The sequence below is a fragment of the Haliotis rubra genome, unplaced genomic scaffold (genome assembly GCF_003918875.1).
Source record: "Haliotis rubra isolate DU_JTF1 unplaced genomic scaffold, ASM391887v1 Scf111, whole genome shotgun sequence".
In the NCBI taxonomy this organism is placed as follows: Eukaryota; Metazoa; Mollusca; class Gastropoda; order Lepetellida; family Haliotidae; genus Haliotis; species Haliotis rubra.
The window spans coordinates 60,166-87,380 of NW_025765015.1; the positions used below are offsets into that span (position 1 = coordinate 60,166).

General features: G+C 39.9%; 1 protein-coding gene across 5 annotated transcripts in view; it reads left to right on the plus strand.

Moving 5' to 3' along the window:
- LOC124287696 (plexin-A1-like) overlaps nt 1–27,215 on the plus strand; it is a 65,478-nt gene that overhangs the window by 28,364 nt on the left and 9,899 nt on the right. For 4 of the 5 annotated variants that reach the window (XM_046724226.1, XM_046724243.1, XM_046724235.1 and 1 more), the window contains exons 6-18: nt 17–74; nt 1,027–1,178; nt 1,892–2,053; nt 2,626–2,713; nt 3,490–3,756; nt 7,227–7,394; nt 8,050–8,272; nt 8,743–8,903; nt 10,573–10,700; nt 11,319–11,378; nt 11,721–11,794; nt 12,171–12,240; nt 14,374–14,508. In XM_046724226.1, the coding sequence (XP_046580182.1) occupies nt 17–74; nt 1,027–1,178; nt 1,892–2,053; nt 2,626–2,713; nt 3,490–3,756; nt 7,227–7,394; nt 8,050–8,272; nt 8,743–8,903; nt 10,573–10,700; nt 11,319–11,378; nt 11,721–11,794; nt 12,171–12,196 (1,567 nt within the window). In that variant the 3' untranslated portion in view covers nt 12,197–12,240; nt 14,374–14,508. Of the gene's footprint in view, nt 1–16; nt 75–1,026; nt 1,179–1,891; nt 2,054–2,625; nt 2,714–3,489; nt 3,757–7,226; nt 7,395–8,049; nt 8,273–8,742; nt 8,904–10,572; nt 10,701–11,318; nt 11,379–11,720; nt 11,795–12,170; nt 12,241–14,373; nt 14,524–14,710; nt 14,865–18,139; nt 18,311–23,783; nt 23,909–24,739; nt 24,818–26,768; nt 26,924–27,215 lie in introns of those variants that run through there. The other variant, XM_046724251.1, reaches the window with a different exon arrangement.

A 27,215-nucleotide genomic window follows, 5' to 3' on the forward strand; every position in this document is an offset into this window, starting at 1 on the left:
CTTTTGTATGTTTCAGCTGTACAACATTCAGGAACTGTAGTGACTTAGATTGGATTCCAGTTGGTGGAAGCTATGTACGTATGACGTTAATCATTTTACTGTTAAGGCTTCACGGATCGTTCGCTCTACTTTAAAGTGACTTTCCATCCTGTATAAACTCAGTTGTAATATAACTGAAAGAGTAATACATTTCATATTTCCACTTGATATGTGTTTTTAACACTTATTATAATAGAATGAAAACTGTTCCAGTTATTCAGTTGTTGAGTGACTAATGTTCATCATCAACCGAATGGACCGAATTAAATATGCGATTCTATTTGTTGCTTCTATAGTATCACCAGAAATTATTAAGAATTTTAAATTTAACGTGTGGGGTGGCATATCTGTGTTAGGGGCAACGCCCCTCTGTGAATTTGAAAGGAATATGAACAGTGAGCGGTACACAGATATTCTCAAGGGACATTTACTTCCATCTGCTCACGTGTTCTATGGAATTTTTTAGATTTTCCAGCAGGACAACGACCCAAAACATCGTTCAAAGCATTCACAGGCCTGGTTTCGGACCCAAAATATGACATGATTAGATTGGCCGAGCTATAGCCCTGACCTAAATCCAATAGAAAATGTTTGGGGACTTATGAAGGAAAGTGTCAATAAGAAAAATCTGACAAATATTGCTGAAATGAAAGAAGAGGTGGTCCGATATTGGGTCACCATGGACCACGACTTTCTAACTTCTTTGATCAGTAGTATGCCCCGCCGCATTGAAGCCTGCATTGCTGCCCATGGTGACTTAACAAAATACTTACTGTTCACCTGTCTTTGAATCTGGAGTTATGTTCTGCTAATTTTCACATTTAATACGTGAGTAATGAGTGAAAATTTTGAAAAAAATACATTCTTTAAATTCTCAATAATTTCTGGTTGTACTGTATTTCACTTTCTTGTTAATACCTAAACAATATATTTATTTATCGGTTTGTTTGTTTGTTTATTTACATGAGTACCGTGTTGCAATTCCAGGGAAATATTTCGGTTGAGAACTTGAGTCCAGAAAAGGGCCCAATGTCAGGGGGAACTCTCCTCTCCCTGAATGGGAGTAACCACGACCTACTCATCAACAGGTCCTTCAGCATCTCCATTGGCAAGAAGCACTGCACAAACGTTACTATAACGTACGGGTATTAACACGATCTTTTCCATTTGTATTGTGGTATCCCTATCCCGGGCTCCATCAACAGAACTGAATTTTTGGTGTGTGTGTGCGCCTGCGTGCGTGCGTGCGTTCGTTCGTTCGACCACGCGGTCTATTTAGTCGCCTGTCACAAGCATAGGTGTTGGGGACCTATTCTGCTTTTTGTTTGTATAACGCTGCAATCAGCAATATCCCAGACGGTGATATGTTCATGAAGAAAGCCAGTCATTGATATTACGTACAACGACCCATGGTCGGTGTATGTTGACAAGCAATCAACCAATTCAACATGATTCTTTGACCCCATCTATGACGAGCATCGGATGCTGGGGTCATTTAAGGCCCTGCACATGTTTGTGAAGAGTTATGTCCCTTGTCAGAAAGCAATCATTGTGGGTTTGAATCCCGATTCGGCAAGATTATGCTTTTGGATCGTGAGGATCATACACGTCCACTTCAGAATCTGTTACTTGGTAAGCGTTCGAGACCTGCATAACTTTGGGCTTTCCAAAACATCGTGATGGAACTGGAATACTGTTAAATATTGAACCCAGCTCACTCTAGCCATAAATCACCACATAATAGTAATTATGGCTATCCAACCTACGTAACACTGTGTCAGAAGAATGAGTGGTTTCGAATTACCCTCCTGAAAGACGGTCGAATGTACATATCGAATGTTTCTACCTTCAGAAGCCATGACGTCATGACGTGTATCACTCCCCGAAGTCACGTGCCGGGATTACAGAACGTCACGTGGACGAGCGGTGACGGTACCATTACATCAATCGGCACATTCCTTTACGTAGAAGATCCCACTGTAGGTGGTATCTTCCCAAATAGATCCTTTGACAGGTATTGGTGTATTTTATATATACAATGGTTTAATGGCTGTGATCATATTCCTGTTTGTCATATTACGATAGTTTGGGTAAACAAATCCTCTTCTATTAAAAAATAACGTGTTTTGGTGTTCAGTTGAGTTTGGGCATTTCTAAATTGTATTTAAACTATTCGGAAAGTATTTGAATGCATATATAGTCCATATCACTGTATACGATCACACAGAATTTCGCAAATGAATACCGAATTACTGGTGTGGACATTGCTGGAGATCTAAATGGATAAGATTGGTTGAGGAATTAGAGTGGCTTTCAACAATAAAGTAGTGGACGTTTATCACCTTCGTGAAATTCCGCCAGCCCATGTTTCCGGAGCCAACAAACAAAGATCTATAAGCAGGACGGATTCGAAATCGACACCAGCGGATCCTGGTGTAACAAATGATCCACGTGTGCCTTTCGTTTTCGAGTAAGCCTGTGATACTGATGTCTGTAAAGTAAACATTAATTCACCCGAAGCGCAGAATGTGTTTGATACTCATGAACACGGTACAGATTTCTAAAAGCTTGCCAATTGTGTTGAAGTGGAGGGAGAGACTTGGAAGTATCAGGGACCAACTTAGACGCCATCCAGGAGCCCCGGATGCTGATCGTGGGAGAGAGCGTGTCAGAGGTAGATATTTCCATTTGTCTGCATCAGTATGTTTGCTGTTTAAGCCGCGGTCTGTAACTAATAGCGCCTGGACCAGACAATCCAGTGACTGACATTATAGGTATTGATCCACGCAGTTGATACGATGACATGTCTGTTCGAGTCAACCGTTCGCGCGTCATGCCACATGGGAACAATGTGTGAAGCCCATTTTTGGTGTCCCTCGCCGTGATATTGCTGGAATATTGCTGGAATATTGCTACAAGCGGCGTAAAACCATAATAACTGAACACTCCCGAATCCGTTAGTCCCATACTACAAGCAGAGTCGCTGAAGACTAGATCTATCCTGATCGTATCGCGTCCCAGCCATATCTGTACAGACGGTGATTTGAGGAGTATACTCAGAGCTTCAAACCCCAAGAGAGTGAGTGAGCTTGGTTTTACGCCGCTTGTAGCAAAATGTTTAGACGTGCGAACGCCGTAACCACTTAGCAACGCTTTAGATGTCACAGGGCCCGGTCGGGTCCGGGGTGGAACCTGGTGGGTAGTTCAGGGGGCAAATCCCCCTTGAAGCCAACGTATAACTGCAAATTCCTCTTTTAGAAAAGTCACTGAAAACGATGTATTAAGACATATACTTGTGATTTTAAGTGGTCAGCATGATGAACCCAGTTTGGCGTGAGTGACAGCGTGACATTAAGGTTGCAGATGTGTATACTCTGTAGAATCAGAACAGTGTATTCTCTGAAAACCACGAAATATTTACATAGAAATAAGTGTTTTTTCACTGTGCAGGGTTGTCGTCACAAAAACGCCACTTTGATAGTGTGTAGTTCTCCAAAAGTGCCGAAGGAACTCCGTGACAAACTTGAGATGAACAACACCCTGGACGCTCAAGCTGACATGATACAAGTGGATGTGGAATTCATAATGGATGGAGTCGATCCCAGTTTACTTCGCCAGACCCTTGAGGTAGTGAGGGATCCTAAATTCTTTAACTTCTCGGAGGATGGCATGACGAAAGAACTCGTGGAGGGGGAACGCACTGTCATCGTCATTAAGGTAAGGCCACTCACAGATAGTCTTGTTTCGCATGACTTTATGACTGAGAGGGTTTGGAGGTAAGACTTTCTTTGGTCGGTAACAAATCTATTTAAATACAACTGGTTCTGATGTACCATCTCCTTGTCGATCGAAGTGTGATGATCTGATGATCATTGCTAAATTCGTCTGAGGAACTAATAAGCATTTACAAAACATAATAATCCGGTGCAAATACACTGCCTTTGATTAGTCGTTTTTCGGGGTGTGTAAAGCTAATACTGTTTTTTTGCGGGAGAATTTGATTGCCTGGAGGGTCTTTATACACATTGTTACAAGGATGAATAAGTTAATGTTATATTGCTGATATCACCAATATTCAAGCTATAACCAATACATGGAACTGATAGAGTCTTGGCCAAAGAGCAAAGATCTATGATCGCTCGATCCTTGTCACGGTTCCCACATTTTTGTGAAAAAAATCCATGATTTTTCAAGAGAGATATTGCTTTTTCCAGACACAACAGTTTATGTCCTAAACAATATCTTAAATACGGCGTGCCATCTCCCCTTAAAGCTGTCCATTCACATCTCTTTATTTTAAGATGACATAATAATAATTTTCTTTTACTCTTTAACTATCTTTATTGACATATAACCAACGAGGAATACAATACAGTTTTGTTACATAAAAACAACAAGATTATTTCATAATTTGTCCATGATTTCATCCATTTTTGGGAGCGGTGGGGAAGCCTAGTGGTTAAAGCGTTGGGTCGTCACGCCGAAGACCCGTGTTCGAATCCCCACATGGGTACAATGTGTGAAGCCCATTTCTGGTGTCCCCCGCCGTGATGTTGCTGGAATATTGCTAAAAGCGGCGTAAAACCAAACTCAGTCAGTCAGTCATCTATTTTCATAAAATTCCATGATTTTTCCAAGACTGGAAAATGGGGTTTGAAATTTCCAGGTTTTCCAGGTATGTGGGAACCCTGCTTGTAACAGTACGTTGTCACTACATACATAAGATGCTTAATTACTATCGAGAAGGCTTAAAATGCTTAATGTTATTTTAGATTACTAATTACTACATACAGTATGACAGTATACAACCATTGAAATATCGAATAAGAACCGTTTGACCAACGTGGGGGTTGAACTATTTCATGGTGGATATATATTTCATCTGTCATTAAATTTTCATAGAAGAAAAACAGTAATAATATTTTACACTTCACGAAAGTTACATACACAAACCAAGAGAGTGTCATAAATAGTAAGTGTTCGTTATGAAAACGAAGTGATACGTATGTGTTGTGAAAACTGCCACAATGATAATGCATAATTAATACTGTTGTGCAAAACCTGTCATTTACAGAGGTGAAATATTCCACCTCTGTGGAGACAAGGGACGGGTATTAGGTTCCGAAATCACCGTTATCTACAGCCAACATCGCATAGCAGGTCACAAATTCCAAGTTGACAGTGAGTGAGTTTTACGCCGCTTTTAGCAATATTCCAGCAGTATAACGGCGGAGGGACACCAGAAATCGGCATCACTAATTGTACCCATGTAGAGGAATCAAACCCGGGTCTTCCGCGTGACGGGCGAACGCATTAACCACTAGGCTTCCCACAGCCCCAAGTTTATAGCCTTTGTTCTTATAAACACATGATTTGAGAACAATGATAGTTGATACGAAATACTGGAGTATGTAGACTATGCGATATTTTGATGCATTTGTTTTGTTTATCTTTAGGAAGCGTAATTATCAAAGAAAACTGTGAAAACGATATTTTAGCATTTCCGAGAGAACGTAATGACGTACGAAATCGTGCTATAGAATCACTTTCCAAAAGGCGACGTAAATATTTTGGAAAGTGTTTTGAACCCAGTTGCAACATTGTCAGCATCTCACGTTCCTCACCCAACGTGGACGATTCAGACAATTTACGACAGTTGTGTTACGGCTTCTTTGTGAAGGGGGCCCTGCAGCTGGTACCTCAACTATCACACGAAACACTATTCTGAGACACCTTTGAACATCCGGGTTAGAATTGGTTTTCAGCAACCCATGCTTGTCTTAATAGGCGAATAACGGGATCGGGTGGTCAGGTTCGCTGACTTGATTGACACATGTCGTATCCCAATTCCCTGTATCGATGCTCATACTGTTGATCACTGGATTGTGTGGTCCAGACTCGAGTATTTACAGACCTTCGACATATTGCTGGAATGTTGCCGAGTGCGGCGTTAAACAAACAAATACAAAAACACTGAAAAGACAGATAATTCAGGCTAGACCAGTTGTCTATGAACTTTAATGGTCAATGTTATTTTATAGATTTTACCAGCGGTTAAAAATATTGAAATCGAAAATTCGGATAAGTAAAGAATATATTCCAGGTGGCATCTTTTAAGATATGAAACAGAGAGTATGCTTGAAACTGGTATATTCACATATGACATAAAATCCGTTAAGTATTCTGAAACAAGCATTAGTTACAGATATTGACAACGGAAATTGATAATCCAACTGCTAAACATGAGTCTCCCTCGAAAACCGTGTGTGGGGGTGGTGGGGTTGGGGATTGAACATCCGCTTATGTGCAGATGATACGGGTTGTGTTAGAGCACGTGCACAGGTGTGCAGGAATTAGAACACGTGATCTTAAAATAAAAGAACTCTGGATAGGCGGGCGTAATGTATTTTTAGAAAAATTAATTAACCACAGTCCGTCCATTGTATATTATAGAAACCCCTGAAAACTTTCTAATAAGTTTAACTTACTAATACAGTTATGTCCAATTTAATGCAGAGACTCTTAGGATAAGTCAGTTCTGGTTGGCTTATGACTAGGTACCTACCTACCTACCTAAACTACCCTACCTACCTACCTACCTACCTACCTACCTACCTACCTACCTACCTACCTACCTACCTACCACGATTGGCTATAATTCGTAATTCACATCCTTCCCATACAGGAAGGAATACGACAATCAATGTACCGGTACAGGTTAAAAAGGAAAACCTGATCAAATGCGTATACATTACACCGCTAGATCCGTCTGACCTGCTTGCTTCGTGTTAACACACCCAGGAAAGTCACAATGACCTGGCCACTTCATACACCTGTGCATGTGTTTTGAGTGCGCGGGACATACCATTCTGATAACTAAGGGGTGCCATTATAGGCTAAGCAACTTTCACTTGCAGTGTGCGTATTTCTTACATTCAGACCACATATATGTTGAAGTTCTCCGTGTACATCTTCCCCGATTCGTGATATTTGACTTAGAACTGAATGAAATCGTCAAGTATTGTAAATAAAGAAATTAAACGCATTTGAGATCGGCAACAGTATCAAATATAATAAAAAAGAATGCATTTCTTCTTTCTGTTGCGTGCACTCCAAAACTCCAACCCTGTCAACACTGTTTATCCATACATAACCTTTATCAGCATCGCATGTTTATCTACTTGCAGGGGGAACGAATCAATGTATCTGCAACAGCGACGGACCTCCACGTGACTGTTGGTACAGTTGCATGCGACGTTCTCTCCAAGAAGGTGTACAGAACAGAGTTCCACTTCTTGGCTCCTGTAAACCGCCCTGCCACAATATCTCAAGATTCCGCTGAGCCAGAAGTTCAGGTTTGTGAATTGTGAAAGAAGAGTTGAATTTAACGCCACGTTGAACAATATTTCCTGGTGGAGTAGCCTATTGGTTAAAGCGTTCGCTCGTCACACGAGTTCGATTCCCCACATAGATACAGTGCATGAAGCCCGTTTCTGGTGTCCTCCGCCGTGATATTGCTGCAATATTGCTAAAAGCGGCGTAATATTATATTCACTTACTTGAACAGTATTTCGGTTTTAGTCCGGCTTCTTCACTTAATGCTCGAGACAAGCAGCCACATCTGATTTCTATTCATAAGTAATAAATGGAAAGAAATAGCAAACAAATACTCGAGATGAATCCTCGATATAACACTATCCAGTTAAAATACGATGTTCTGAAAATCACTATCAGATGAAACATGTAGATGAAAAAGTGTATCACTTTGTAAAATGTCTATCTAGTTAAAATATGTTATTAATATAATTCATCTGTGTTAAAATAAAAGCATATTATCATTTTCACCTCGGTTGAAAAAGGTATTATTTGAACTGTATTTTATCAGCAACAAGTAGAGATGGTCCGTACGGATTAGCTCGCATGGTTAAGAACATTATATCACGAGGGAAAATTGTAGAATTATAGCTTTTGATGGCCTGTATATGACATGACAATATTGTTGCCGTGCAGGTTCGCCTGGGTAACATACGGCGTCGGGTCGGCTACCTGCGTTATATCCCACCCTCCAAATTGCACCTGCACTTGTATATAGCCGTCGGCATCCTAGGACTCGTCGTCCTTGGACTCGTCATCCTCGGCGTTCTTCTGCGACGTCGGAGCCGACTGGCGGTAGAGAAATTGCAAGACGACATGGAACAAATGGAGCTCCGGATACAGACCGAATTCCGGCAAGGTGGGACTACCGGCCGTGCTGATTACTATGATGCTGTATTGTCGTAATATGATCCTAGAAATTAAGAGGAGAATTACTTTGAATAGGTTACTGTTATTGTATGTTTGTAATGCAGACAACAGTAACTCAATAATAAACTTTTGCTGCACATAAAAGTCTGCATATTCCGCTGATTGTCTTTGCTCAACACACCGACCGGGATCCAAGTGGTGAGTTTGAAGTGCTGTTAGAGAATAAACAAGCACAACCGAATCATTTAGTAGCATGTTTTCAACAAACATAACATTGAATACTTACTAATATGTAAACAAACCATGTAAAATTTTAACTTTGAGTTTTTGAAAGATGTGTACCCGAAATTGTTTTCTAGACGTTTGTTCACCCAACCTTTTCAAAGGGTTCCGAAAATACAGCATCCGCATTTGCGAGGGTTGATTCAAAGCTAACGTGTGTTTTTTGTTCCATATCAGCCTTCGCTGAGCTCCAGACAGACATGACCGACATTACTGGCGAGCTGGTGGAGACGGGCCTGCCTTACAACAAATTCAATGTCTACGCCTTCCAAATACTCTTCCCAACCGATGACGTCACAGAGATGACATCACATAAACTGGCTGGATATCCTGAAATTGTAAGTAGAAAATAAAGTAAATTTGTGGCTTTTTCATATAGACGTAACACTCTTCGAATTAAAACCGCGATGATCACATCTATACACTCGTTCCTGTTTACGCTTAGAAACAGCGTTAGAAAGACATATATGTATATAGACCCTACCCTAGTACTATATAAAAGGATTCAGCGTTAGAAAGACATATAAGTATATAGACCCTACCCTAGTACTATATAAAAGGATATTCAGCGTTAGAAAGACATATAAGTATATAGACCCTACCCTAGTGCTATATAAAAGGATTCAGCGTTAGAAAGTCATATAGGTATATAGACCCTACCCTAATACTATATAGAAGGATTCAGCGTTAGAAAGTCATATAGGTATATAGACCCTACCCTAGTACTATATAAAAGGATTCAGCGTTAGAAAGTCATATAGATATATAGACCCTACCCTAATACTATATAAAAGGATTCAGCGTTAGAAAGTCATATAGGTATAAAGACCCTACCCTAGTACTATATAAAAGGATTCAGCGTTAGAAAGACATATAGGTATATAGACCCTACCCTAATACTATATAAAAGGATTCAGCGTTAGAAAGACATATAGATATATAGACCCTACCCTAATACTATATAAAAGGATTCAGCGTTAGAACGACATATAGATATATAGACCCTACCCTAATACTATATAAAAGGATTCAGCGTTAGAAAGTCATATAGGTATATAGACCCTACCCTAGTACTATATAAAAGGATTCCTTTATATACCCTAGTTTACTACCTAAATCCGCTCTATTTCTCTGGTATTACTACTATACTCTAAAGGACTGTACTAAATCACTCTATTTCTCTGGTATTCAGGACCGTGTTGACTGTACTAAATCACTCTATTTCTCAGGTTTTCAGGGCCGTGTTGACTGTACTAAATCACTCTATTTCCTTTTTATATACTACTACCGTGTTGGGTATTCAGGGATAGGGTCTATATACTATTACCGTGTTGACTGTACTAAATCACTCCTCTTTCTAACTGCTACTAAATCACTCTATTTTCTAACTGTACTAAATCACTCTATTTCTCGTGACACGCCCTGTGGTACTAAGTTACTACTAATCACTCTATTTCTCTGGTATTCAGGACCGTGTTGACTGTACTAAATCACTCTATTTCTCTGGTATTCAGGACCGTGTTGACTGTACTAAATCACTCTATTTCTCTGGTATTCAGGACCGTGTTGACTGTACTAAATCACTCTATTTCTCTGGTATTCAGGACCGTGTTGACTGTACTAAATCACTCTATTTCTCTGGTATTCAGGACCGTGTTGACTGTACTAAATCACTCTATTTCTCTGGTATTCAGGACCGTGTTGACTGTACTAAATCACTCTATTTCTCTGGTATTCAGGACCGTGTTGACTGTACTAAATCACTCTATTTCTCTGGTATTCAGGACCGTGTTGACTGTACTAAATCACTCTATTTCTTTAGTATTCAGGACCGTGTTGACTGTACTAAATCACTCTATTTCTCTGGTATTCAGGACCGTGTTGACTACTAAATCACTCTATTTCTCTGGTATTCAGGACCGTGTTGACTGTACTAAATCACTCTATTTCTGTGGTATTTAGGACCGTGTTGACTGTACTAAATCACTCTATTTCTCTGGTATTCAGGACTGTGTTGACGTGACAACCCTAGACACTGCCATGCTGGAACTCGAAGGTCTCTTCTTGAACAAGTTCTTCGTCATTACCATCATCAACACGCTGGAGAAGCAGAGGAAGCTGTCACTGTCGGACAAGTAAGCATGTTATACAGAACTGACAACACCAGCATCAGGCTGTGGGGGAGTGTAGTTACGTTCTAGAACTTACAGATCACTTTCAGATCACTATTTCAAAACGTGGATACTTCTTGAAAATTCATGTTCCTGTCCCGATCAGGGTTAGACATGGCCTTGGAACCTATGCTTGTGGTAAGCGGCGACTAACAGGATCGGGTGGTGAGGTTCGCTGACTTGGTTGATGCATGTCATCGGATCCCAATTGCGTAGATTGATGCTCATGCTGTTGGTCACTGGATTGTCTGGTCCAGACTAGAATATTTACAGACCGCCGCCATACAGCTGGAATATTGCTGAGTGCAACAAAATACATGAACAGGTTCTACATTTTACACTTGCAACATAGCTGAAACAGGAAGGACACAGACGTCATACTTTACCTATACTTCTCACCCATAGAATGTTGTGGTATGTGTGTGAGTGACTGACTGATGGTCCCAGGGGCAGGGCTCGTCACGATGATGACCCGGTCACCTGTTACTGTACAATATGAAAGCCATCGCAGTGACAGTGTTTGTTGTTTTGCTAAAATCGGCAAATAATCACATCCCATAATGTCTTTACAATTTTGTCTAGATCAACATTCGCGGGGTGTCTTGCGGCATGTCTTTTACAGAACATGGACTTTTTCTCGCAGTAAGTTTTGTTCATGTTTATTATTATATTTCTATTGGAATGTATAGATTGAAGGATGTGATATTCCAGTTTTATATGTGCAATGTCATAAATTATAATGGCTCACTTGGTCTTTGTTGACTACTGAAACCAGTGTTATTGTTTATTGCTTCAGATGTGAAAGGTTTACATTGTGTTATGTAAAACAATTCCTCTAAAGTTTTATACGGAAGAAACTGATATTTTACACAAGGTGTACCATAATGCTGTCACAGTGTATATTCTATTTAGATATAATTAGATGTTTTCACAAATCAAATGTTAACATCGTTCAGCGTCAACAGTACATTGTTTATTTTTCAGACTAACAAAACTGCTTCTGGAGCAGTACATACCTGATGCTATTGCCAGAAAGAAACATAAAAGTCTTTTCGAAGGTAACGATTAGATAATTTATGCACTGACTACAAACAAACATCATTAAACACTCTTCCAGAACAAACGGTGTTCACTGTGTTTCGTACACGTCGGTCTGATTAAACCTAAGACATTGAAGGATTTATGTATGTATATCTAATTAAAATGTACAGATAATTCATGGTTAGATTTGGACCTCAGGAAACTATGCGTGTCGTCCGAGGAGATTAGGTAGATCTGGTGGTCAGGGTGGTGAGTGATGTTATCGTTCGTTCCTCATTAAATCAACCAGACTGTTTGGGTCAGACTGGATTCTTTGCGGATGGCTGTGGTTTCCCTGAAGTTTGTTTAGTGCAACGTTAAACAACATTCACTCAGGCCATTATCCCATTGCAGGTGCGAGTCCATCACCGAGACCCTGACCTCTTCCTGGCTGGGGATGTGTCTGCATCAGCATCTCTTGAAAGTAAGTCGTCAGTGTAGAACATGAGGACATTGTGTATTTAGGCTGCCCGTGGTATTTGTCAGTGTTGTGTGGTCGAGAAGCAAATGTGAATATACGCATATAAGTTTGGATGAAATGAGTGAGTTTTAGTTTACGCCACTTCTAGCACTATTCCATGACTATGTACCGTATTGGGCTACCCACACAGTCACGTGGGGATGGTGGAACCACCGATTCCAGGGTAGGTGTCAGGACGCCATGTTGATCGTAGTAAGGGTTGGGTTATCTGCAGCGTCGCCTGCGCGCATTTTGTATTCTTGGAAACACAAACTGGCGTGTTAGTATAAGCATTATACACGCTAACATGATAACAAGTTTCTATCAAAATGCGTGACCTGGTGCCGGTGGTGGTGCTGACGGGTGGTGTTCCAAAATGCCATGCTGACCATTAAGCTAGGGCCCATGACACAGAGGTCAACTTCTATCAATCAGCTTCTATCTTCAACATAAAGTACCCTGTGTGTCACCCTTTAACGGTTGTAGTTTATCGCCAGGGCAACTGTGGGCGAGGAACAGAGATAATGTTTCTATTCAAAGAGATACTGTCTCTATTCGAAACTGACATCTGGACATACTGAAGGAGTGTTCTACTTTTGTGGCCGTGTAAACATGTAAACTGACAATACAATTTTACACATGAAGATCCTGGTTAGAATTGGTCTTCAGCAACCCGTGCTTGTCATAAGAGGTGACTAATGGGATCGAATGGTCGACAGGCTTGCAGACTTGGATGACACATGTCATCGTATCCGAATTGAGTAGATAGATGCTTATGCTGTTGATCACTGGGTTGTCTGGTCCAGACTCGATTACTCTTCATTCTGAATTTACCCTCTATATTGAAAGGGCTCAACAAAATCGTGGTAATCTGCATGACACACATTCGAGATAGATGAGCACAATATTAGGCGCATGGGGATGTATAGTGTCCGTTAGTTCTTACACATTAGCTAACAAGTGAGTGAATAAGTCTATTTTCATGCTGCACTGAGCAATATTCCAGCTACATGGAGTAATCGAGACTGGACCAGACAACCCAGTGATCAACGACATGAACATCGATCTACGCAACTTGGATACAATGACATGTGTCATTGGCGGATCCGGGGGTTGGGGTGAGGTGGTGTGCGTTCAGGGGGTTCCTCTCACGACAAGCATGGGTAACTGAAGATCAATTCTAACCCGGATCTTCATGGGTTCATTAGATGACAAGCACACTTGACTGTTCACTGTAATATATATTAATTCTTTGTAATTTTAAGGTCAAGTGCCTCGGGTGTCAAAATATACTGTAAATTCAGAAATTTTAAAAAAATCACATAAACACTCATTTTTAAATAAGAAACAAATTCGTTCTCAGGAACTAGCTGTGGCGACTTTTAAAATGAATTGAATGAATTTTATCATTACCATTTTTTGTGATTAAACGAATTAAGATTCATTCCATATGTAAGTGTAATTCTTTCAAAAGGATCACACGGTATTTCAGTGAAGTCTTTTCACGCTAAAATTTATACAGTCGAGCACCGTTGTGTCGAACTCTCATAACATAGAAACGCCATACCAACTATCTAATTGAAGAACACTTCTGATATGTAGAAAACAAAAGCATTGTTAAACTCAGTGAAATGGCGAGATCACCAGCCGTATGTGTGCAGATGTTGGCCTGTTGGTGCATTACGCAGATATGCATCTAAAGTGCACCTGTAAGATGGAGTATTCTGACATTGTTTCACCAAAACTATATATTCTACTCTTAATGTGCGCACGTGTTATTTGTTTCACGTAATCCGTTCAAATCTGCTGTCTAACAATTCCCAACGGTGATTTGTAGTTAGACAGGTGACGTTGGTGGCGTTTTCTTGACAACTACGTGCCAGGGTGTGGGGAACGTTGTGTCTGTTCTGGTGACAGGTCTGCCGGCAGATCATATGACGTCTGCTGACCGATGTTGACAGAAATAAACTGCCTCTTGTACCATGGGCCAAAGGACGTGCATCATTTTATCCGAAACTATAAATGAATATCATGACATGTCTCTGGTTCTCTGGTAACATTAACGGAATGAAAATAATAGGGACGTGTTTGTTTCAGAGTCGTGGCGGCTCAGCCTTGATCATGTTGGTGAAGGCGATGCAGACGGTGATGGAGAAGGCCCCGATAGACGCCATCACTGGAGCAGCCAGGACCACACTAGCATATGACCAACTACTGCTGGCCAAAACTGACCATGATAAGTCTTTGGTGAGGCCTTATGTTATTACTGACAAGTAGTTCACTCGTTTCTAACATTGATCATAGGATCCAGTGCAATTCATATTTTGTGTTCCGAATATGTATACCGCGTTTTATATAATTTGTTGCAACAAATCTTGAATCAAAATGTTAACAAAATCATTTTTCAAGAATCTGGTTTCGATTTTGCTAACAGACTCTTAGCGTGCAAATCAATGGTGGAGAGTTCGTGACAACCTGTGCCGTTCTGGAGTGTGACACAATATCACAGGTCAAGGCCAAATGTCTCGGGGTCATTTATAAGAAGGATCCGGCTTCTATAAGGCCCCGTTCAGCGGATGTAGATTTGCGTGAGTATATTGCAAACATCTACGTATTAAAACCGTCACCTCCTACAGTCCGTCAAAACAATTTCAGTGAAATGACTGTCGTATGTCTTACATTTTAAGATGAATTTTCTTGTACCAATATAACCATTTGCAATAATTTACCCGTACAATATGAATATAACTTTGGGTTTTTGTGTGAAAGAGGGGCGGTGGGGTAGCCTAATGGTTTAAGCGTTCGCTCGTCACGTCGAATTCCCAGGTTCGATTCCCTACATGGGTACAATGTGTGAAGCCCATTTCTGGTATCCCAGAAGTGATATTGCTAGAATATTGCTAAAGGCGGCGTGAAACCCAACTCACTCACTCACTTCTATGAATGAGTCGGAACTTACGTGCCTTGAATATGCCTCCTCGACAAGTCACCGCGAATTCACACTAATGTATGGACAAACTGTGTTTAATTTGTAACTCTCTCCATTTCTCATTACCAGACAAGAGATATTCATGTCAAGTGGAATATTTAACATTTAACATGGCGGAATAAACTACTTCAGTAAATTGTAGACAGGAATAAACAACCCTGATATCTTGTAATCGTCGTCCCACCCAATCACTCACAACTCCAGTATCCTGTGATGAGAGGAAGCATAATATATATTGTTCGCCAGCGCACAGAATGATGCACAAAATGGCTTTATCTCGCTAGTTGTAACGGAGACCTATAACGCGGAACATCAAAGGAAGATGTTGCATGAAACTCCGTTTGAAGTTCAATATTGTTTGAAAATTGTCAAACCACTGGTATAAACATATTTACCCGGTATATAATTAATCTCCGGGAGTACACGTGTTTGAATGAGTGAGTGAGTTCAGTTTTACACCGCACTCAGCAATATTCCGGGTGTATGGCAGCGGTCTGTAAATAATCAAGTCTGGACCGGGCACTCCAGTGATCAACATTTGAGCATCGATCTACGCAATTGGGATACAATGACTTGTGTCAACCAAGTCAGCGAGCCTGACCACCCGATCCCGTTAGTCGTCTCTTACAACAAGCATGGGTTACTGAAGATCAGTTCTAACGCGGATCTTCACGGGTATGAACGTTCCAATGACCAATGAATGATCATATGTATGTAAATAATCAATGATTTATAAACCAATCTCGAACACTGTAATAACCTATTCCATCATCATTGCCTTCATGTTCTATGGCATACCACTTGGTAAACCATATCTGTCCCCTCATATGTCTACATGTATGGCTGCTCATAACATTAACCACTGGTCTGACAAACCGAATCCAGTCACCGCGCAGACTGCCACGAATACGTAGTAAAACATCATCCTCTTTCTCACTCCAAGTAGGAACTACGGTTTATTTATTGTGTTGTCTGTATCTTCAGTTTTATTGAACTTCATTACAGAGGACAAGTACTGCTTTGGTGACAACTAATCTATAAGTCATCATCCCTCTTGACCAGAAATGGCCTGTATGTGTCCCCACTTAGTATGTTGACATGGCGAGATCGGTGTCAGATTTATCACGAGGAAACCACTCGCTCCTGTATCACATTCACTGCTCCAATTTCCTGATAATGCTTTACAAGTGTCATACAGTAATGTCATATCCTGTTTACGACATATTTCAACAAGGAACATACTGTCAAGATAACTTCAGAACAATTCATTGGTTCGTGACCATGCAGTATACATTAGAACGAGAGATGGGGAAGCTGTCCATACAACAACACTAGACGGGAGTAAATAAACAAAGGTTTGTTAGACACCCACAGAATCATTTAGTCTACTGGAATATTTACGAAACTTTTATTCATAGAATATTACAATCATTCGTAGAAGTGCTTATATACCTGTAAAAGCAATGATATAACATAATTACACAAGTTACATTTTGTGTTTGTTATGTAATCAGCGTAAAACAACAGTTTATTCACGACTGAACATCATATACCTGACACAGTCTAATGTATCATCTCATCAGAAGGTATTGTCAAGGGTAATTAACATATAGGTAAAAGGCAGTAGACTTTGTCCTTTTGAAGGGTAAAGTTCGTTTCCGGAGCAAAATTCTGAAACTAACTGACCCATCTTCACCAAATGTGCTATACTGCCTCTCCATGTCATGTAGATGTGCCTTTTGGGGGTTTGAACTTTTCTTTCAATTATATTTTTTTCTTCTTGATTAGATTCAAGTGAAAAAGTTACATCCATAACTGAATGTGATAAGATTTGATTTTGATTTCAGCATTTGTTGAAATCTTTATTGACTAGAGACAACTGTGTGACTGAAAAACAACAGATTCATTCATGCATTTCGAATAGAATCATTTAAAATTCTGACTGTTTTGGAAAATATAACCGTGGAGTTGTTGATTTGTTGATAATAAATTAAGTTCAATTGAATATAAAAATATTAAATGAAGACTTTACAGACATAATAACATATATGTTATCAATGATATGTATTTTCATACTTAGATACAATGTGTGAAGCCCATTTCTGGTGTCCCCGCCGTGATGTTGCTGGAATATTGCTAAAAGCGGTGTAAAACCAAACTCAATCAGTCAGTCAGTCATACTTAGAGATTTTGAAATGGAAGGAATCAAATGAATTGTTTGAGTTCTCAACGTTGAATTGGGGGAAGGGGAAGACATCTGAGACATCACAAGTAAAACACTTTCTAGTTTGCTAATAAACATTGTTATGGTTAAACACATCCTCGGCTGTGCAGCAATTAAACAGTTCCGGTTTTATACAACGTGAGCCTTATTACTTGTCAAGTAATAAATAATTGTTCTGCAGTCTATGCTCTTGACTAATAATACTCTCGTACATTTCTGCATGGGAAGGAGTATCAAAATGTCGAGTCAAGCATTTTGTGTAAAACTTCACTTTATCCACAAGACAACTTGTTTTACACCGGATGTATTATCTTTGATTTTACTTCATAGATGTCTGGATTTAAATATTCGAACGCATTTCGATAAGAGGTGAAACCGCTTACAAAATCTGGTGCAAAATGTACTTAATATTTGGGGCCTGTTCTGATTGTGTTGACTAGATGTTCATTTGATCTGTTCTGATTGTGTCGACTAGATGTTCATTTAATCTGTTCTGATTGTGTTGACTAAATGTCCATTTGGTCTGTTCTGATTGTGTCGACTAGATGTTCATTTAATCTGTTCTGATTGTGTTGACTAAATGTCCATTTGATCAGTTCTGATTGTGTTGACTAAATGTCCATTTGAGCAGTTCTGATTGTGTTGACTAGAATGGCTGTCTGGCAAGCAAGGGAAATTGATATTGAAAGAGGAAGACACGTGTCCTGCCATCGACGAAGGTCACGTCAAGCTGATGACGTTGTCGGACTATCACGTCACTGACGGTTCGCTCATGGAGCTCCTTAACAAAAACACTACAGATGAGGATGAAGACCGATACGGTACATGGTTATTACTAGGGGTGTCATTATTCACTCTCACTTTGTCGATTCAATTCGTTCGATTCGATTAATTTCGATTCGATTCACCAAAACTGAGGACAAAGTCAAATTTTGTTGTAATATCAGTTTAATTTGGCAAACTTTGGAAAATTGGCACAATGCACAATTAGAACACTGTCAAGACAAGTTGTCAACAAATACTCACTAAATAAGTGATCATGAAATTAAGTTCAGTCATGAACTCTGGTGTCAAGTGTCCATTGTGACTGTAATGTCACTGTAAGTTATTTGGAATGATCATGTTCTGTGCAAGGAATTTTCACTTGAAAGACATGCCCTCTGGGCACTTACAATGTCTCTAGCAGTGGAGAATACCCTCTCACTGGCCACACTTGTAGCAGCGAATTTTCAACATAATTTCTTACGATTTCAGGTGAAATTTACTCTTAGTATTAGAACGTAAGTACTTAATGAATCGAAATGGATACATTTGAAATCGAGATCGAATCGTACATCTATAGATTCGATTTTCGATGAAGCGAACCGAATCGTGACACCCCAAGTTATTACACAACTGTTTACTCTCTATCAATTTAACAACCATGCATGAGAAGCAGTGATAACATCGAAGATAACATTCACATTATTTTGTTTTAGGAAATCCATTGTTTTGGATAAATACTGACATGCTGACGTCATATATAACAGAAGGCGTGGTAGCCTAGTGGTTAAAGCGTCCGCTCGGCACGCCTAAGACCCGGGTTCGATTCCCCACTTGGGTATAATGTGTAAAGCCAATTTCGGGTGTCCCCGACCGTGATATTGCTGAAAGCGGCTAAAAGCAGCTACAAGTCAAAACATTGATCACACAAGTCGAGTTTTCTGCTGACTGGGCTCCGTCCTATTGCGCGACTTAGTACAATAACCAGTCCAGAATTTGAGGATCAACTCATTCAAATGGATGTATAAATATTAATCAGTATTATTTGATGCATCTAATCACTTGTATATTGCAACACTACACTCCTTCTAATCCTTGCAAACACGTCGTGCAGTGTGCTCTGTCGTACAGCGTGCTCTGACAAACGGAAATCGTGGAAATCTCAAAACGAGTCTCTGCCGCTAGAACAGTTTGGCGGTCTGGTACGGACATTATATTATATCAATCACATTATACGTTACAAAAATACAGTTAAAAAGCGCAAAGACTACAAAACAGGTGTAACCAGTGAGCCATATGAATTGTGAATCACTGTACGACCTCTTCAAACAGGGGTAGTCTGTGACGTCTTAGTTAACGACATGCTGCCTTAACCTCGACACAAAATATAAACTGAGTCAAAAAAGAAACTTCACAAAATGTAATTTGAAAAATAATGAATAATTGTTCTTTGATGATACATCTATGTATCCGAAATGGGATCCCTAACTTTCGACTCTAGAAAAACGTTAGCAAAACCCACTCAAACCCATCCATTCGTCGTGCAAATGACGTTAGTGCCAAATCAGGTTTTACACGTGCAGTCGATCACGTGATCTTCGCATCGAAGTTTTCTTCATATGCACGTGTTTGCATTGGCCGCAAGAATTGAAAAAACACCTTTAAACCACAGTTCTAACGGTACTTGAAATGCCACGATTGTCAAATGTGCAACGTGAACGTGCCGTTGACCGTCAAATCGTCCTACGTCACCTACGTGACAGATTCCTGCCGGCTACACGAACCAGGGCTGAGATGTTTAGAGGTCGACTGTCCTCACAGACCATTCGAAATCGGTTGCGGGCTGCCAATCTCCATTCTCGACGTCCATATCGTGGGCCAATATTGACGCCGTTTCATCAACGTCAACGTCTGCTGTGGGCCCAACGTCACCTCCGATGGACCCAGAGAGACTGGAATCGAGTCGTCTTTAGCGATGAATCCAGGTTTACCCTCAGATTCGCGGACGGCAGGCATAGAGTCTGGAGACGACGTCGTGAACGGTATGCCCAATGTTGTGTACAGGAAGTCGACAGATTCGGGGGCGGAAGTTGCATGGTGTGGGGTGCTTTCTGTGGGAACAACCGTTCTGGTCATCCGTGGAAACCTCACAGCTGCTGCTTACCGCGACCAGGTGCTCACCCCTTAACTCGTTCCTTTCATGGCGGCTCGTGGCCCAGGTCTACAGTTCCAGCATGATAATGCTCGGCCGCATACCGCGATGTTGACACGAAATTTCCTTCAAAACGCGGGAATCAACGTCATGGACTGGCCATCGAGGTCCCCCGACCTTAATTCAATAGAGCACGTTTGGGATGCACTTGGGAGAAGGCTTCGTGGTCTTAGGAACCAACCTCAGAATTTGCAGTAACTTGCAAGAACAATGGCGCAGAATCCCCAACCACGTGTTCACAAGCATCAGGCAGTCGATGAGGAGACGGTGTTTGGCAGTGGTGAATGCGCGGGGCGGCCATACACGATATTGAACTGAGAAATTTCGCATTTTTATTCTTGTGACTTGACATTCTGTATACCCATGTTTTGGAACGGCGGTGTAGCCTAATGGAACTGATTATGGCACTGTCAGTGTATCGAGTACATCACACAGATCTCAGCAATGAAATAATAACAATTTAACCATCTTACCATCTCTTGTTCTTTTATAGTGCCCTGAAGAAAGAATGTGAAGTTTCTTTTTTGACTCAGTATAGAAATACGATTGTTTAAAACTTTAAACTTAAAATCAATTTGTACCACTGAATACCATTTTCTTATGAAACAAGGAAGTGGAATTCAGTGTAACCACAGTTGTTTGTATTGTCTCTTTTCACTTTCACACGAGAAAGTTTGGATCGGCTGAAAAGTAGGTCATTGTCTGAATTGGTTAATGAGACTCATGTTTCATGTTGATGAAACTAAACTCACCAGAACTTAACAGAAACAACCAGTTTGTTACGTTAAGGTTGATTACCCTCTCGTCAGAGTAATCACCACCTAATCAAAGACCACCACCAGTAATCCTTCCATACCCCCTTTGTCCATCTGGCTTCCACGCTCCCATTTGTGCTTGCAATCACAACTAGAGTACTTCAACCTACTTACTTATCATCATCTCATTGTACGTCAAACTCATCAATTGTATAAACTCAACTCTAATCACAATCAATCACTCTGTACATCAACCTCCTCTGCTCAAATCACTTATCAAATATCCAATGTACATCAACCTTGTTAATTGTATATACTCACTATGCAGGAATGTATATATTCTCCTTGTTACAAATTGTTGTATCACTTGCTTGATAACGGTGTTAAGTACCTACACCGAAACGTCGCACTCATTGCAATAAAGAAGTTGACTATCCATAGAACTGGGTTTTCTTCATCTTCACAACTTCTAAATGCCTCTCAAAGAAACTAAGAAGACGATGTCGCACACAGAGAGCTATTTACAATTAAGGATGGACACATTTGGGCAGAAACCTTCCAGCCAATATATCACAATATGTATTGCAATATCTCTTAAATTATTGCAATATATCGCAATATGAGAATCAGGGCAATATCCAGCCCTACCATGGAAAACCCTCTAAAAACTCTTGACAAATGGTTCTGTTGCACCGAAAGGCTGCAAGTGTTTGTTGGGGATCAGGGAAAAACATGTTATTGAAATGACTTAAGGACTGTCCAACTCTTTCATATTGATATAGTTTATCTGTATTAAAACCCGATTCTAGCATATTACTATAGCTACCATGTCATATCATGACAGATTACCAATAGTAATATGAAACAGTCGGTCAGACTGTAGAGGTATTCATATTGGTAATCATTTAGAAAATGTCACAACATTGTTATTTGCTGATGACATGGTAAATGCGGCGGATAGTGTGTTTAGATCACAACAACAGATATATATTTTATGTACAGTTTGCAATAACTATGGTATGAAGGTAAACATGCAAAAAACAAAGATTTTGGTTATTAGAAGAGCTGGGATAATAAAATCCTCAGAAAAATCGAATTATGAAGGGTATGTTTTGGAATCAGTTACTATTATTATAAATATTTAGGCATTTATTTTACACCTGCTTTAAGTTGGGGAAAAGCCTGTCATCATTTATCTCAACAAGTAAAGAAGGGAACCTTTTGCCTTTTAAAGTTTATTAACCGTTATAACATCAGCATTTCTAAATCATTGTTGTTATTTGATAGAATGATTTTACCCATCCTGGTATACGGCTCTGAAATTTGGGGATATCAAAATATGCCATGTATTGAAAGTATTCAACTTTATTTTTGCAAACAATTACAAGGTCTTTCAAGTAATACTAGTAATGCCGCAGTACTTGGTTAGTTAGGGAGGTATCCATTATATGTAACAAAATGTATTAAATACTGGTTGAAAGTATTGTCCATGCCAGATTGTAGATATCCACTTATTTGTTATAAAATGATGTACTCTCTTGATAATGTTGGCAAACAAACGTGGGTTGGATTTGTTAGAAACATTTTGTTTGAGTCTGGTTTTGGTTTTGCTTGGCTAAATCAAAGTGATGGAAATGCGCACATGTTTTTAAATTCTTTTGTACAAAGACTCAAATATATCTCTTTTCTAAACTGGTTATGTAATATAAATGAAAATGTTAAATTACGTTTCAATGAAAAAAGCTCTCACTTCAACCTGAACAATATTTGATTAACATAAAACACAACTTTAAAAAAAAAATTGATTAAATTTCGCTATGAAACCATAATTTACGTACTGAGTCAGGACGTTGGGAAAGTATCTCAGTTGAAAATAGAGTGTGTTTATATTGTAAAAACATTTATTCAATAAGATTGCATGAGGATGAAGAACATTTTCATTTAATTTGTCCATTTTTTGAAAACTTAAGAAATGAATAGTATATATTGCAAAGGATTATTATAATGTTATTAATATCATGTCAATTTGTAACAAGAAGCATGCTTGGAAGTTAGGAGCTTTTATATTTTACAGCTTTAAATTAAGACAAAATTGGATTGAAAACAATTGTAAATGATTTAAATTATCGTGTAAGCATATTTAAACGTTGTTGGCAAAACAATCAAGTATTGTCGTATGTCATAATTTATATATCAAGGAACTCTGTCAAGTACATTAAATGACTATGTATGTGAATTATGGGCCGGATGACCTACATTCCCGAAATATAATCAATCAATCAATCAATGAAACAATCGGAATGTCCTTAATCCAAACATGACTATAGTAATAAGATTGACGAAAAATCAATATGAAAGAATCGAGTGGAGTTATGTCAAAGCCAGTTGATTGAATACAACGATTATTCCGTGTCTTGTGTAACAGTGCTGTTTTCTTTGAATAGACAGAAAGGGTTTCGTGTAAGAGTATGTTTTTTCGAAGCTAATAATGTCACGCGACAAAGGATGGACATAACACGTCCACTGTAGTGATGTAAATCCTCATCTCTCCCGGCCGTGTTTCAGTCAACTACAACAATCTTCAGCAGCAGCAGCTAACTCACAGCGAGGTCCAACTTCTGGTTGAAGACGAGGAAGAGGAAGAAGAGAAGGGAGGAAGTAGTAGAGAAGACGCCATCAGATACCACTTGGTAGGTGCCGTGTGCTGGGGTCGTAGATAGCTGTGCCCCTTTCGCTTAACGATACGGGTTAAGGAATACGATTTAACACATCTTTTAACTATGTTCTGAAATAGCCACGGGGGGGGTACAGAAACGTGCTTTGCACTGTGTATTCCTGAGATGCATTGAACCCACTTGAATCACCGAGCTAAACATCTGTAGAATAGTAATGGTTGGTCTTCATATATATTAGCCTATAGTCAGTTTGGCTCAAAAGCGGACCGATGAATTGCAATCTAACTCGAAAACTAATAAACATAAAATACCCAATGAAACGCTGATCATAATCAAAACATCAGACCAACTCTGTGATTTGTTTGCAGAATTTATGTTCTAAAATTAAATAAGTTGTTTAACAAACTATCATTAAAAGTTTGACACAGTTCACTATTTGTTATGAGGGAGGAGTGCAGAGAAAGGGACAGCCAGGTGTTAGCGAAGCAAGTGCCGACAACGTTATTGATTCATTAACCTGTGCTGTGCCGTGTCCATCCTTTCTCGCACACCTGGCTGTCCCTGTCTCTGCACTCCTCCCTCGTAACAAATAGCGAACTGTGTCAAACTTTTAATGATAGTTTGTCACGACGCCCATTTGTGGTTTCCCCAGCCGTGATATTGCCGGAATATTGCTAAAAGCGGGGTAAAACCATACTCGTTCACTCACTAATACTCTCATAGCGTGAAACATGTTTTCAATTTTGTATAATACTAGTACTTATTCTTAATGCGCGTTCGAAGCGTACGTATAATATTATCTCCAGAGCCTCCTCAGGGCCGTATAGTGGTGTTATTCTTCGCCAGGTGAGGCCTGATGAGGAGGCCCAGGGGAAGACCCGGATGTTGCCAGAGGCTCAGCTGCACAAACTGCTACAGACCAAGGTATAGTATAATGTTACTGGTACACATACATCATCAGATCACATTCACTGTGGAGATCAACTGTCATTAAAGTTACAAGAGTGACTGTTCTTGATTTACACGATCACATCAGTAAACGGGGCCCATTTGTCACAACGACTTTGCAGTTAAACAAAGTCACTGGAAATGAAAGCTATGTTGTTTATCCATAAGTGCTTCTGGTTAAAACGTGACATGTCGTTTGGGGATTCATCGTGAGATCAAGGTACAGGTAAATCGGTAGATATTCTATCTGGTCTGGTCACTTGCGTTCTTTTTGGAAGATCCTAGTTAGAATTGATCTTCAGTAACCCATGCTTGTCGTACGAAATAACGGGATCCTATGGTCAGGCTCGCTGACTTGGATGACGGATGTCATCGGTTCCCAATTGCGTAGATCGATGCTCATGTCCAGAATCGATTATATTCAGACCGCCGCCATAAAACTGGAATATTGCTGAGTGCGACGTAAAACGAAACTCAGTCCTTTTTCATCAATCCCATCGAACACTTGATTTTCTGGTTTGTTTACAGACCGTGGTCACAGCACAGTAGTGCTGTACGGCGTCAGACAAGAACATTTTACCGTTACGTAAACACTGATCGATGCTACTGGTATCATCATGGTAACCCCCCATTGCCCCTACATGCCACTACCCCTACAGCTTATAACAACATATGTTACGGTCTGTTGCACTGTTAATCCACTGCCTGTTACCTATTCCACACAATCGACTAATCCACTTAAGAGACATAACAACACACAACTAAAAGGTTGAGAGAATGATTTTAATGAAAAGTGATCATCATTTGTCATCATCAAGATTTTAATAAGAATTAACAATAATTCGTCATCATGATTCTTTGATGGACATTAGCAATTAATTGTTAACATTCAATGTTAACATAGTCATTTGTGTCAAGTGTTTCAGTCTATGAACATTCAGTGTTTCAATCTATCCCAACTTAAGCAGATAGCCGACGGCGTCCAAGAACTGAAGAGGTGATTTCTGTCCAAGCTCAAGCTGCTCCTTGAGTCTACACAGGCCATTGTCAATCTCCCTGTAGACTCGCTTTCTGCTTCTTGTCGCAGCACCAAAGTCTATTTGTGAAATCTTCATCCTCTCAGCATGTTCAATTCTCCTAATGACTTCTACAAATCTGTATATGTTCGGATGCCTGTGTGGAATTTCACGGTTCAGTCGGTTGTGAAAACCTTCTAGATTGTTGTTTGTCCTCGGCCCAGTTGTCAGGTTGTGGTTCCACAGGGGAAGTAGAAATCTGGCTGTGCCGTCGACCCAGGTTGTCACGATGTAATCGTTGAAGTCGACTGCTCTTGGGACGTCTGGAGTGTCGTCCATGGCTTCTACCCACGTGTCCTGGACCGTGTCTTGAGGGAGTAGAGGTAGCCCAGCTGCTCTCCTGATCCCGAACTATCTCAATTTACTTTCTCGTCTCACCTTCTCATTTCCCTCCACTTTACAATAATACTGTGTATCTTTTATTATGGCACTAAAACAACTTAATTTCAACATTTAACAACCTACACATTATCCAATTTGTAAAATTGTTCTACTCACTAGAGGTTTATCTTTCATCATGAAACTAAAACAACTTTGAGCTAATCCCAAATTTCCTTGACACAAAACACTAAAGAACAGTTGAATCCCTCACTTGATCTCATCTGTATACTCTATGCACTAATCTCTCTTTGGGTCAGTTCATTATGCCAGACAGGTAAATGCCGTGTGTTGTTTAACTAATTGTAGGGGTACTGGGCTGTAGGGGTAGTGGCATGTAGGGGTTATGGGATACAACCATCATCATTGAAATTTACTGATCTATTACAATAATTAACCGATTTCACTGCGGCTTCTCACCGCCATTTAACAAGAAAAACTAATTATAATCTGTATATATCTCTGTATTTAAGATGAATGTCAAGAAGTTTGTCGATGACGTCATCGACTCAGCGCTGGACAAGAAGGACATTCCAGTGTGTGTGAAGTACCTGTTCTGTATACTGGAGGGGCTGGCACAACGCTATGACGTGGACCAGGACACGCTGCTGTCTTGGAAAAACAACAGGTAGCCCTGTGTAGACTTTGGTTACTGACAATTCCACATGTTATAACAGTCTGGGGATGGAATAAATTGATGAAGATAACAGCAGAAATTATTTTTCTTAGCTTCATTTGTGTCATGTACATTGCTACTTAAGGGAGGAGTTGAGCCGAATAATGGTAGTATTCGGAAAGTAGTAGTAGTCGTAGGTAAGTAGTATTCACAGGTACTGGTATGTACGTAGTATTCAGAATGTAGTAGTAGTCGTAGGTAAGTAGTATTCAGAGGTAGTTGTTGTCGTAGGTAAGTAGTATTC